At 47.5% G+C, this 12,997-nt stretch overlaps 1 protein-coding gene across 4 annotated transcripts in view; it reads left to right on the top strand.

Annotated features, from left to right (window-relative positions):
- UBE2V1 (ubiquitin conjugating enzyme E2 V1) overlaps positions 1-11,611 on the top strand; it is a 28,662-nt gene extending 17,051 nt beyond the window's left edge. For all 4 annotated transcript variants that reach the window (XM_044748542.2, XM_044748539.2, XM_044748541.2 and 1 more), the window contains 2 exons: positions 8,483-8,608; positions 9,851-11,611. In XM_044748542.2, coding sequence (XP_044604477.1) covers positions 8,483-8,608; positions 9,851-9,997 — 273 coding nt within the window. In that variant the 3' untranslated portion in view covers positions 9,998-11,611. The remainder of the gene's footprint in view (positions 1-8,482; positions 8,609-9,850) is intronic.
- Positions 11,612-12,997: the final 1,386 nt, after the last annotated feature.

Below are 12,997 nucleotides of genomic sequence, written 5' to 3'. Positions count from 1 at the left end.
TTTTGTTTTCATCTGTTCCCATTATAGAATTTTCCAGAGTGTTAAGTAGTAATTTGATGTAGGAGTGAAGAAGTAGATTCCCATAATGCGACTCTTACTTGAGACAAGCAATCAGAGATTATCCTGAACGTAGGGGAACGTTGCTGTGTCTGCTTGTGCTTAAGGATGGTGAAGTTCATTCACTCTTTTCACTGCAAGCAAGGTCCGAGGTAGGAGGACACGTAGGACGTGGCCCCGGCTGAAACAAGGAAGAGCATCGTGCTCATTGTTAGACAGTCTGTCGTTCATGTTAGACTGTCATGAACGCTCATGGTGAACAACTGGCTTTGCCATTTAATGTTACTTCCTGAGTCATTTTTGTGACCCTGTAGTTTTGTTTTTTGGATTTTTAAAAAAATATTCAATCTGTTTTTACTCATTTCTAGATCTTTTTTTAATCCCTGAAAGCCAGGATTTCCTGTATCTGTAAAATACTGGGGAGAAGCTGCTCTGGAAGGCTTGTTCACAGGGATCGTTTTTCTTGCTGTCTCTGAAAGTCATGTGGTGATGACCTCCTTCACTGCGTTTCTTCTCTTCCCAAGAGTGGCTTCGGTTTCTTAGGGAGGAGAACTATTCTTCCCTCCTCCGTACTCTCCAGAGCTCCTGGAAATGACTCAGAATGGAGTAGCAGTTAATAGATTTGTTAATCAAAAGACTGATTTTCAGGTTCTAACAAATTAGGAACGAACCATGGCACAGCGTTGTGAACACACTGAATACCACTGAACTACACACTTGAATAAACGAACAGATAAAATGAACCGCTGAGTTCTGTTGAAAAATTCTATTCCACCTGAAACACGTTAGATTACCCTGAGTTTCAGTTTATCACTTTCCAAAGAAGGCTACTTTCAATGACTAGCTAGAGTATGCAAGGTACTTTCCATACATCCTTTTTTTTTTTTAATAACAGGTTTATTGAAATATAATTCACATACCATAGAATTCACTTACTGTGGAATACACTCTTAAAGTCTACAGGTCAGTGATTTTTTTTATTCAGAATTGTACAACGATCATTAATTTCAAAATGTTTTCATTACCCCCAGAAGAAACTTCACACCCATTGGCAGTCACTCCCCTTCTGACCTCTACCCCTCACCCTTGACAATTACTAATTTGCTTTCTGTCTCTATGAATTTGCCTGTTATGGACGTTTCCTATAAATGGAATGATACAATATGTGGTCTTTTGTGACTGGCTTTTACTTAGTGTCTTCAAGGTTCATCCATGTTATAGCGCTTGATCAGTAGTTCACTCTTTCCTATGGCGGAGTAATAGTCCATTATGTGGATATACCATATTTTGTTTATCCATTAATTAGTTGATGGGCATTTGGATTTTTTCCACTTTTTGCCTATTATGAATAGTGCTATTATTCATAGCAAACATGCTATACACATTTTTGTGTGGACTTGTTTTTTCAGTTCTCTTAGATATATACCCAGAAGTGGAATTATTGAATCATATGGTCACTCTATGTTTAGCATGTTAAAGAACTGCCAAACTGTTGTCCAAAGTAGCCACACCATTGTGCATCCCCCAGCACGGTGCGAGGGTCCAGTCTCTCCACACCCTCACCCATACTTGTGATGATCTGTCTTTTTTACCCTATAGTTTTGATTGCCCTGGCTCCCCAAGGTTAAAAGCAAAGTCATAAAAGGAACTGACTGCTTCTGGGTGCTTCCTGTGACCGACCTAGTTTATGAATAGCTGCAAGGTATATGCTGTGCCTCTGGGACATCAACACTGTCATTAAAGCGTCTACATGGAGCGCTTGAGTGACTCAGCTCCCTGTTACATTTTTGTTACTGTATTACCCAAAAGGAAATCCTCCATCAAAATTTTAAAGGTATATGCCATTATGACCCAGCAATTCTGCTAGGAATTTACTCAGCTTTTCTTGAATGTATTGCCCAAAAGCTTATATGTACAAAATTTCATGCAGCGTTTTCAGTTGTAGCAAAATATTGGGAGCACCTCATTGTCTTTCAGTGGACCATATTATGTCCTGTTTAGCTGTTGAAAAGAGAGAGACAGATTTGTGTGTGCTGAAATGGAATGATCACCATGATGCTTAAGTGAAGAGGTGAGGTTCAAAGCGGTGTACAGAATATGCTGCCGCTTGGGGTTGGGGAGGGGGAGAGGAAGAGGCCATGCATGCACTCGTGCTTCTGCGTGCTTAGAATACTTTTGGCAGAGCATAAAAGAAGCTAGTGACAGTGGTTGCCTTCTTCAAAAGGGATTTGGCTGACTGGGGCCAGGGTAGAAAGGAGACTTACTTTTTACAACCTTTTTGTACTCTTCGAGTGTGCTTCGAGTGTATTTATTGTTTGAATACTTTTCTTTTTAAAGAAAATCAAGTCTTCCGAACCTAGAAGTAAAGCTTCCCATCTGAGTACCCCTTGCAAAATTCTAGCAAATGTCCAGCTGTCCACAGCGTTAGGTGGGGAGTATTTCTTCCCCGCCCACAGAGGGGTTCCCGGTAGCCAGGGTGTAGAGCAGAGTTTCTGAGCCTCAACACTAGTGACGTTTTGGGCTGAGTCGCTCTTCATTGTGGGGCCGTCCTGTGCATTACAGGATGTTTAGCAGCAGCCCTGGTGTCTGCTCGCTAGATGCCTGTAGCCCCTCCCTCCCCTACTTGTGACAGCCTTAGCTGTCTCCGGGTGTTGCCTGATTCCCACTGCTCCTCAGCAGGTGGGTGGGGGGTGGGTTGTGCAGAATTGCCCTGGTCGAGAAGCAGTTGTGCCTCTGTGATCCCCAGATCGTGTTTTTATGTGGGGGTTAGAGCCTGGGTGTGTGTTAATACACATATCTAAAAGGACTGAATGCTTTCTTAAGAGCGGAGCATAATTGCAGGAGTGTGAAATAGAAGGAAAGGATCCTTGCCCTGTTTTATTATACTCCCCACAGGATGAAAACTGGTCACTTGGCGTGTGGGGTGTTTCTACTGGCTTTTGCTGTAGGTATGCAGACATATATACATATCCTTTTAATAAAAATGGGACCTTGCTGTGCATAATGTTTTGCAGCTTCATCTTTTGCAGTTCAACAGAGGGTGGACATCTTTCCATATGAGTGCATAGTGGCCTGTCTCTTTTTTAGAAGCTTTAAGTTACATGTCTAATATATGAATGTATTCTCGTAAAAATTTTCAAACAATGCAGAGTAGGCAGAGTAAGAAGTTCGCTTCGTTCCCTTAACTGTCTGTGTCGGTCAGGAAAGGAGAAACCACACTAGGTATTTGAGCAGAGAGAATTTAATGTAGGAAGTTGATCAGATAGGTGGACTGAAGGCACACTGTGGGAACACAAAGCTAACACTCCAGGAAACGGGAACCACCCCCGGGGCTGGGGCACCAGAACCCAGCACCTGGAGGGAGGTCCCCTCTGCTGCTGGCCCCGTGGGGGTGGGGCAGCCTGGCTGGGGAGCCCTCAGAGACCGGAAGCTGCTCCTGCTGCCCAGGTGAGGAGCTCCTGCTGGGGTGAGCTGGCGGGAACAGACAGCACGTGGGAGGAGCAAGGGTCTCCTCCTCTTACTTTATGTTAGGATTGTGCAGTTAGCGCTTAGTCTTTGGGTTGTAGACTATTCAGGTGGCACCAGGATTGAATTAGAGAAACGAGTAATTGATCCTGCTGTGAGATGGGTCCTGTGGCTCACCCAGAAGGATACCGTGACTGGGGGGAAGAGGGGAGTTCTGTACAAAGGAAAGTTGTGTCTTGTCGCTGTCTAGAGAGGTGAGTGCAGCTGCTGCTTAGTGAGCTCCAGGCCCACCTTTCTCTGCTCTGCCTTGGCTGCTGAGGCTGGCACTCCGCACTTCCTTCGGCAGCGGCTTCCTGTGAGGTTCCTCCACTCAGGGACACAGGAAGGAGCCTGAAAGGCACGGAGAAGGGACTTGCTCCTTCCTGTTTGCCTCTTGTTCTGTCTGCGCCACTCTGGAAGTGACCCTTCATCCTGTCATCAGTGGGTTCCAGCCTCCGTTTGGGGCCACTCCCAGAACTGCCTTTGCGGCGCCCCCTCCTCAGAGGTCTGAGTGCCGCTCGGGAGACATTTCTCTGAGCCTCTGGGGCTAACAAACTGTGACTTGTTCCCTTCGCTCCCCCGGCCTTAAGGGTCACCCCCTCTCCCTGCAGTTACTACCTCTGCACTAGCGCAGGTTCCCTTTGTAAAGCTTTTTTCAGTCCAGTGACCCCTGTCTCACCAGCTCCATATACTGAATTCTCTGTTAAAATACCTAGCATGGTGTCTTTTTTCCTGGCTCATCCCTACCTTCCTCTCCACGTTGCCTCTGAGCAGCAGTTTGGTGCGTCTCCTTTCACACCTCTTTCTGTCATTTACCTACCTGTCTCCATCCTCAGTCACTAAGATCTTCTCAGGCTCCACACAGTCTCACTTTTTAGAGGGCCCGCCCTTGTTTCTGACACAGCATATGCCCACACTGTACATTAAACGTAATTTTTATATAATTTTTAAATATAATTTTTATATAATTACATAAGATTTGCATAGAGTAGCAGTCAACTAGTTGACCTGTCACCTTTTTATATATTATTTTAGATTTTGTAATTTTCTTTGCATATTTTTGTAGTCAGTACCTTTTTCCTTTTCTCATATCTCATTTTTTAAATAAATTTTTTTTTTTTTTTTTTTTTTGAGGAAGATGAGCCCTGAGCTAACATCTGCCGCCAATCCTCCTCTTTTTGCTGAGGAAGAGTGGCCCTGAACTAACATCCGTGCCCATCTTCCTCTACTCTATATGTGGGACGCCTACCACAGCATGGCTTGCCAAGCGGTGCCATGTCCGTACCCGGGATCCGAACCAGGGAACCCCGGGCCACCAAAGTGGAATCTGTGCACTTAACTCTGCGCTACTGGGCTGGCCCCTTTTAAATAAGTTTTATACTACTTTTAGATTTACAGAAAAGTTGCAAAGGTAGTATAGAAAGTTCCCGTATACAACGCCCCCCATTGTTAACATATTAGTATAGTACATTAGTCACAACCGTGAACCAATAGTGATACATTGTTATTAACTATAGTTCATCGTTTATTCAGGTGTTCCTAGTTTTTACTCATAAGTCTATTTCTGTCTATTTTCTGTTTCAGAACCCTATCCAAGATACCACATTATATTTTGTCGTCATGTCCTGGGCTCCTTGTGGCTGTGACAATTTCAGGTTTTTCTTGTTTTTGTTGCCTTGGACGGTTTTGAGGAGTGTACTAGTTAGGTATTTTGTAGAATGTCTCTCTACTGGAATTTGATGGTTTTCTTCATGATTAGGCTGGCATTATCTCGTATATATTTCAGACCCAGGAAAAGATTGTCATCTCTACACTCTGGGCCTGTGGTACCTATTGGATGAAGTGGCCTGTGTGCACGTACGTACAGCCGAGTCGCAGGGAAGTGTCTGTCTGCGTTTATAGGTTGTCCATATTCTGCAACTCACTGGCTCGACCAAGAGCTGTGTTTTGGCAGTCTGTGTGTGTCTGGACCACAGCTTTTGAAAAGGCTACAAAGTACCTGATTATTTGAATATGCCATATTTGTTTAGTCCCTTGCAGGTGGACACTTAGATTGTTTACAGTTCTTTCTGCTTTGCGGACACTGCTGACGTGTTTGTGCACAGGTACTCCATCCATAGGAAATTCCTAAAGACGGTCTCGCTGGTCTGAGCACGCCTGGTTCACGTTTTGATGGGCGCTGCCAATCACCCCATGAAGTTCAAGCCATGTCAAAAAAGAGGAAAGTGTTTGTTTCATGATCAAATATTGAATCTTAAGAGCTGTGTTCCTCAGAGAGACAGAATGTTCCAGCAAGTCTCCGTCAGGCACATTTCCCTTCCTCTTCTTGAAACCTTTTCAGCAGCTCCCTGGAGCATTCGTAAACAAAACAAAAGAAGCAAACCAAAACCCTGTTTTCTATGAATGGCTTCCTTTGGGCTTTTTGATGACCCTTCAGGTGTCTCTGTTCTCATGACCTGAGGCATTTTTTACTGTGTTCTGGTGAAATTGGCAGTTGAACGTTAGTGGTCAGAAATTCAATATTTATTTTATTCTTTCTAAGAAGTTAGTCATAGCATGGGTATTTCTAAGTTAGACTTCATAGTGTCAAGAGCAATGTTAGGATTTCAGTTATCAAATCTGTTAGCCATGCAGCTTCGTAACCATTTCGATGCTGTTGTTGACAGAATGATCGTGAGATTTTATCAACTCTGGTAAGCCGCAAAACCTGCCAGCAGATGAATAAATTGGTACGTCAGAGCCTCCGAAATGTGGTATCCGATATTTTAAAAGACTGATTTGGGTGATTACCACAAGCCCATGCCCCCAGGGACGTTTCTGTGTAAGAAATCCTGCCTTTGGATTGTGTGACGGCCGCCCCGAGTGTGAGTGCAGGACACAGCCAGAGGCGGGTCTGGGATCCACGCGGTCAGCAGACACTTAGGGCGAGGGTGCTGCTGGAGACCACGCTGGGTGCTGAGGACGGGCCTCGGCTGCTGTTTCCCACGAATCTGGAAATCGTGCCCCTGTTTGCTTCCTACTTGTTATGTTTACTCAGTGAATTTGTTTTCTCTGAGGAACTCCTTAACTGCACCAAGATGTTCATTGTATGTAAGCATGAAGCGCAGCGCTCATTGGTCAACAAACGTTTGCATACCAGTCCTGCCTCCGTGGTCCGTGTTTGCTGAGGGAGGTCTGACGCCAGGCAGAGTGTCAGTCTTCAGATGAGGGGCCAGGAGGGCTCTGAGAGAGCACTCGAGCCGCTGAGGACGCAGGGGGCGGCTGGCGTGGGGCCCCCGCTAGAGGGATCTGGGCACCTTTGCAGGTAGGAAGGAGGCCAGAGGGGCTGGGTCGGGGGGAGAAGAGTAAAAGCAGAGAATGGCAGGGGTGTGCTGGGTCCAGCCCGGGAACTTGAAGGAACTTCCTGCCCAGGTCACCGGGGAGCCCTTGGAGGGGTTCAGCCGGCAGGACAGTTTCCAGTGTTAAAGGGCCGTCAGGCCGCTGTGTGGAGAACGGACTGTCGTGGAGCTAGAGAGAGCAGGGGCCAGGGTGACTCAGGTGCGGTTTGGGGGTGGAGGGAAGGGGCGGGTGTAGGACCTCTTGGAGATCGAAGCTGGGACTTTTTCATCGGCAGGGGGTACGAGAAGGGGCTTGTGGCTGGCGGCTGTTTCTGCTTGAACTAGCGGCTAGGTGGCGGTCTGCTTCCTAGGGAAGGAGGGAAGAGGAGCAGGTTGAGGCTCGGTGGAAATCCAGAATTGAATTGTTTTTTATAGTTTGGGGTCTCTGTTAAGTGGATGTGAAAGGTTTCTATGGGTATAGTATGAATGCCTTCTGAATCTTAAAATATGTCCCAGCGTTTTTTATTAGGGGCAGGCGAGTATTTAGACAAAATGTTTCAAGGATTTAAATCACAGTCTGTGATTTATTCCCCCCAAAGACCGCTAGATGTCGCTGTTTACTCAGGAACTCTTACTCGTGCATCCTGCACTGAGGAAGGGACACGGGTGCCTGCGAGGGGGACCCGTAGGAAGGTGGCACCTGCCTTCTAGGGGGCCAGTATGATGGGGAGATGTCACCCTTTGGTGTGGTCTTCAGACGCAAGTGATAACAATGTGACGTCATATAGGACAGAAAACTACAGACTAGCCTTCTGTCCTGTCTGGTGTTTGAATGGGGTCTTAAAGGTTGTGTGGTAGCGGAGGGGTGGGCAGGACACTCTAGGCAGAAGGAACAGCCTGGCAAAGGCAGCACATTTTGCTCCCTGGCGGGGGTGGCTGGACTTTGCTATGTTTCTCAGCAGAAGCGTGGTGGCGTTTGAAGAAGGGCTGCGGTTCTCTGTGCGGGCCTGGCGTCCTTGGCCCCCACCGCGCACGCGGAATGCTGGCGGCCTCTCGGACAGCGGGGAGGCTGGTGCCTTCCAGCTGAGGTCTCTCGCGCAGTGCACAACCCCAAGTGGAGATGAGGGGCAGGCAGCTCTCCTGTCGGCGCCCCACCCCACCTTGTGCTGCATTTGCAAGTTCCCTAGAGAGTCGCCTGCCTGTTCCCATAGTGGCATTTCATGCACCGGGTGATGATGCTGGCATGAGCAGACATGTGCTGTGGCCTTCCAGAGGGAAGAAGGCCCCTTACACGCCTTCTCCGGAGTGCGGGACAGGTTTGCCAAGGAGAGAAGTTAACACAAAAACAAGTCCGTCGGATGGGACTGAATATACAAGCTTAAAACTGCAGCGATCTTAGCTTAAGTTTTCTGTCTTCTTTTGATTCCCACAAGGCGAGAATTCATGCAGACTAGTGTAGGGACTAGTTACTGCTAACCCAGCAAATAACAGGTAGACTTTGTGTAATGGAGCACGTGCGCAGGAATAAGTAGGATTTCTGAAGTTCTGCCTTTTTGAATTCTTTGTTTCTAATTGCCTGACATGTCTGTACCCTTTTTTTCCAGACAATTTATGAAAACCGAATATACAGCCTTAAAATAGAATGTGGACCTAAATACCCAGAAGCACCCCCCTTTGTAAGATTTGTAACAAAAATTAATATGAATGGAGTTAATAGTTCTAATGGAGTGGTAAGTTGTTTTTTCTGCCCCTACTTGCTCCTCGGGCTTGAGAAATGCTTTATGCGTTACCTAACCCTTTGGGCCTGATCCCGTGTGTTCCTTGCTTGCTTGACAATGGAATACACTGCAGTGCGAGTGTGTGGACTCGGGCTGGAGGCCTCTGCTCGGTTGTGTTTAACCGTCGCTCTTACAGCACTTACTCTGGGCCAGTCACTCTGAGCTGTGAGCTCATTCAGTCTTCCTGATAGACACCCATGAGGTAGAGATGGGGAAACTGAGGCACAGAGGTGAAAGAACCTGCCCAGGGTCATACTTTTACCTCATGGGCCTTCCTTGTGGACCACTGGTACAGAATAGTTTTTTCCTTTAATGGCCTTGCTTTTTTAACTTACTTTTACTACCATTTTCACTACCATGAATGGAAATGAGTCTCACTTGTCATTCAGGGCGGCAGCGATGGCAACAATAGATAGTACAAAACAAAGCCAAGTTACTAAATTCCTCCTCACCTGTCGCTTGCCAGAGGCCCGAGCCTTTGAGACCTGCTCTCGCTCGGAGGGGAGACCCGCAGTGGTCCAGGGCATTGCACGCTGGCATCGCGGGGCATCGCCTTTGTTTTGAGGTATTCAGAAGATTTGAAAGAAAACTGCAAAGAGATTAGCCTGTTCCTGTGTGTTCAGTGTTTAGTGTTGTGTCTGAGCTCCACCTAAAGTCCTGAACCCACTCGACCCACAGCTTGGGGATTTCTTTTGGGGAATGCTGCACTAACTTGAGAGAGTGTGACAGTGAGGCAGGCAGGCCCTTGTCACTGTAGCCTGGGTCTGGGCCACCTGTTGCCTCTGCTCTCCCTTCTGCCCTGCACATCTCGATCGTCCGTCCCTGGGTGTAGAGTCAAGAAAGTACAGGCCCTGAGCAGAGGCAGCAGCTGGCCCGGGAGCAGGGCATTGTTTTTAGAGCCGGTTGGGTTGAAGCTCGCCAAGTGTCAGGGCCACTTCTCTGAAGGTGGCTTTACTTATCCATAAATTCCTTCTCTTAAACGGTGAGGGGTTTGGACACAGAAGGGGAAAAACGGACCAACCAGAGGGAGGGAATCATGCAGGTATTCCGTGTGTCAGACGCCATTGTGAGGTCGCGTGTTCAACTTGAAAAACGCGTTTTACTCCAGTTTGTTCTGTAGCTGAACTCCAGCCTACAGCTGTTCTTTTGTTTGAGAGCCTGGCAGTAATTTGGGTTTTGTTTGCCCTTTTGTAGGTGGACCCAAGAGCCATATCAGTGCTAGCGAAGTGGCAGAATTCCTATAGCATCAAAGTTGTCCTGCAGGAGCTCCGGCGCCTGATGATGTCTAAAGAAAATATGAAGCTGCCCCAGCCACCGGAAGGACAGTGTTACAGCAATTAATCACAGAGAAACCGCAGGCCCTCCCCCCGTTCGATTTAAGCAGTCTTCATTTTCCACAGTAGTAAATTTTCTAGATACGTCTTGTAGACCTCAAAGTACTGGAAAGGAATCTCCCATTCAAAGGCAATTTATCTTAAGATACTGTAAATGATACTAATTTTTTGTCCATTTGAAATATATAAGTTGTGCTATAACAAATCATCCTGTCAAGCGTAACCACTGTCCACGTAGTTGAACTTCTGGGATCAGGAAAGTGTATTTAAATTGGTTCCCATCATCGCCGGTGGGCACATCTAACTCAACTGTGAAAAGACACGTCACACAATCACCTTGCTGCTGCCTCCACGGCCTGGGCCTCTGCCCCCACCCCCACCCCCGCCTCCCCCGCCCCCTGCAACAGCCCTCCAGCTCGGGCGGCTGGCTAGAGCAGGTGTGAAGGTGTCAGGTCACAGCCTGTGGGACTCCTGCTGGGCGTGGGTGCTCATCTGCACCCCTGGTTTCTTTTTTTAAGTCTTAAATGACGCCCCCGTTCCGAGCCATGGTCCTTTCCCCACTCTCCACTACCACCCTTGGCCGAAGCATAGATTGTAACCCCCTCTGCTCCCCTCTGAAATGGGTGTTTGGTAGGGAATGCAGGGCTTTCCTCATATCTTCTCCCCCCACCTTTATCGAGGGGCGCTGCTTTTTCCTTCCTCCTCCTCAAGTCCCTTTTCTCACCGTACCCACCCAGCACTTTCCGTGACACTTCCTTGCTTTGGCCAGAAGCCATCAGGTGAGGTTGGAAAGCCTCTGGCCTCCCTTCTTTAGTTTGGAACCACATTTACTTACTCTCCCCCACCTGGGAAATGAATATTGGGTCCTCAGCCCTGCCGCCCTCTGCTGTCATCAGCGGATGCGTTTTTTTTAGCTCAGGTTTTGCTAAGGTGAAAAGAACAGTCACCAGGGTTGCTCAGACCTGCCGGCTCTCCAAGTCCTTGGTGGTTGAACTTGGAGAGGGGCCACAGAAGACGCTTGTAGGCACACACGGTCCCTCTGAATGAATTGTTTCTTTGCCTGTAATTGCTTTTGCTTTTAAAAATGGAAGAAGTTTAAACAGGGCTCTCGTTTGGTCATCCTTGCAATCCACTTGGGTCTAGTGTGGAATCTGACAACTGGAACAAAAAGAACCTTGAATTCGGTGCATACTTTGGTTGTGGTGCTGCCGCTTCTCACGGTCCTCAGCGGGGATTAAGAAAGAGCTCGGTGTGCACGGCAGAGCCCCGACGTTGGCGGGCGTGACTTCCTGGCAAATTGCTGCGTTTTTCCACTTTTCTGTTCAGGACCACTAAATGCTGAGATGTGGATGCATACCGAAATAAAAGCAATTCATTGTGTTCTAAAGGTTTTCTTTTAATTTAGTGTTCGTGTAAAACCACCTTTTGAAGCAGCAACTATCAAGTCCGAAAGGCAGTTGATGTTTCCATTCATCTTTTTCTGGGGAAAACCTTAGCTCTAAGGATTTACCATCCTGTGAGTAAAGTTTAACATAACAGTATTCCATAAGGAGCCTTTTTATTGTCAGACCATTGCCTGATTTTAATATAATAAAAAAAAGTGTGCATTAATATTTAAGAAGCTGTGCTCTTCTTCCTCTTGACATATAATTTATTTAGAAACAAATTTAGGGGCCGGCCCGGTGGCACAGCAGTTAAGTGCGCATGTTCCACTTCTCAGCGGCCGGGGGTTCGCCGGTTCTGATCCCGGGTGCGGACGTGGCACTGCTTGGCACACCATGCTGTGGTAGGCGTCCCACGTGTAGAGTGGAGGAAGATGGGCACGGATGTTAGCTCAGGGCCAGTCTCCCTCAGCAAAAAGAGGAGGATTGGCAGCAGTTAGCTCAGGGCTAATCTTCCTCAAAAAAAAAAAAATTTAATGTTTTGATGCTTTGGGATTCAGACTGACACCCTAAAACAGGGATTGGCAAACTTTTTCTACAAGGGGCCTAAGTTAGTAAATATTTGGGCTTTGTGGGCCAAGAGGCAAAACAAAGGTATTACGTAAATATTTATTTAACAGAAAACAAATTTTTTTAATGGTAAAATTCAAATTATAATAATTGAGTATAATTTTTCGTAATGGTGCAGCCCTACTAATGAGAATGGAATCCTTTTTTTAGGGGATAGCAAACATTTTGCTTACTTGGGATTCAAAGTTGGTATTGCCTGTTAGCCCATGAGCTGCAGATGTTTGCCGGCACAAACCGTCCTTCACCTGAGGAGCTGCACGGGGCGGGCGGTGGGCCACATTTAGCCCGTGACCGTAGTTTGCCAGCCCGTCCTAGAAGACTAGCGGGGGAGGGGAGGTCCTTCCTTTGATTGAAGTAGCTTTGTGGGACTCTAGCTGTTAAGTCGCCACTAGCACCTATTTTTTGGCGGGATTTAGTCTGTTGGGGGCGGCGGGGAGGATTTTCACATGTATTTCTGGTATTCGAGACGAGAATTTTGATCTGATGAGTGACAGTTTGCCATCTACTGTGTGGGGAATGGGAAGGCTGTGCCTGTTTTTACCCAGGATTTGAACTTCCTGCTGTGGGCCCAACTGCCAACAGGCATGACCTTGGTGTCCTGTGGCAGGAGCCAGGCCGTCCCCTTGGGCTGCTGGGGCCAGCTCGGATGTCAGAACCTGGCTGCCTGGAAAGAGCCAGGTGGTCCTAACAGCCCACCCCCCAGAAAGCCCTGCCTGACTTTTTGCCAGAAGGTCCTCATGAACCCTCTGGAAGGAGCTGCCGCCTTCCAGCTCCCCTGGAAGGGATCGGGCCAGGGACATTGCGGCTCTGCGCCCTCAGTCATCTCTCCCGAGGGAGAAAGGCAGGGAGCGCCTAAAATGATTTCAAAATCCTGCTGGAAAACCCCAAGGCAAATTCAGGGCTAAGTCTGAAGGCGACAGCTCTTCTGTCTGAGTGGCCTCCAGAGAGAGCGAGCCCCGTCTGAAGGCCCACAGTGTGCCCTTTGCCTTAGTGGG

This window comes from Equus asinus, chromosome 15 (genome assembly GCF_041296235.1).
Source record: "Equus asinus isolate D_3611 breed Donkey chromosome 15, EquAss-T2T_v2, whole genome shotgun sequence".
Lineage (NCBI taxonomy): Eukaryota > Metazoa > Chordata > Mammalia > Perissodactyla > Equidae > Equus > Equus asinus.
This window is presented reverse-complemented; position numbering and strand designations above follow the sequence as displayed.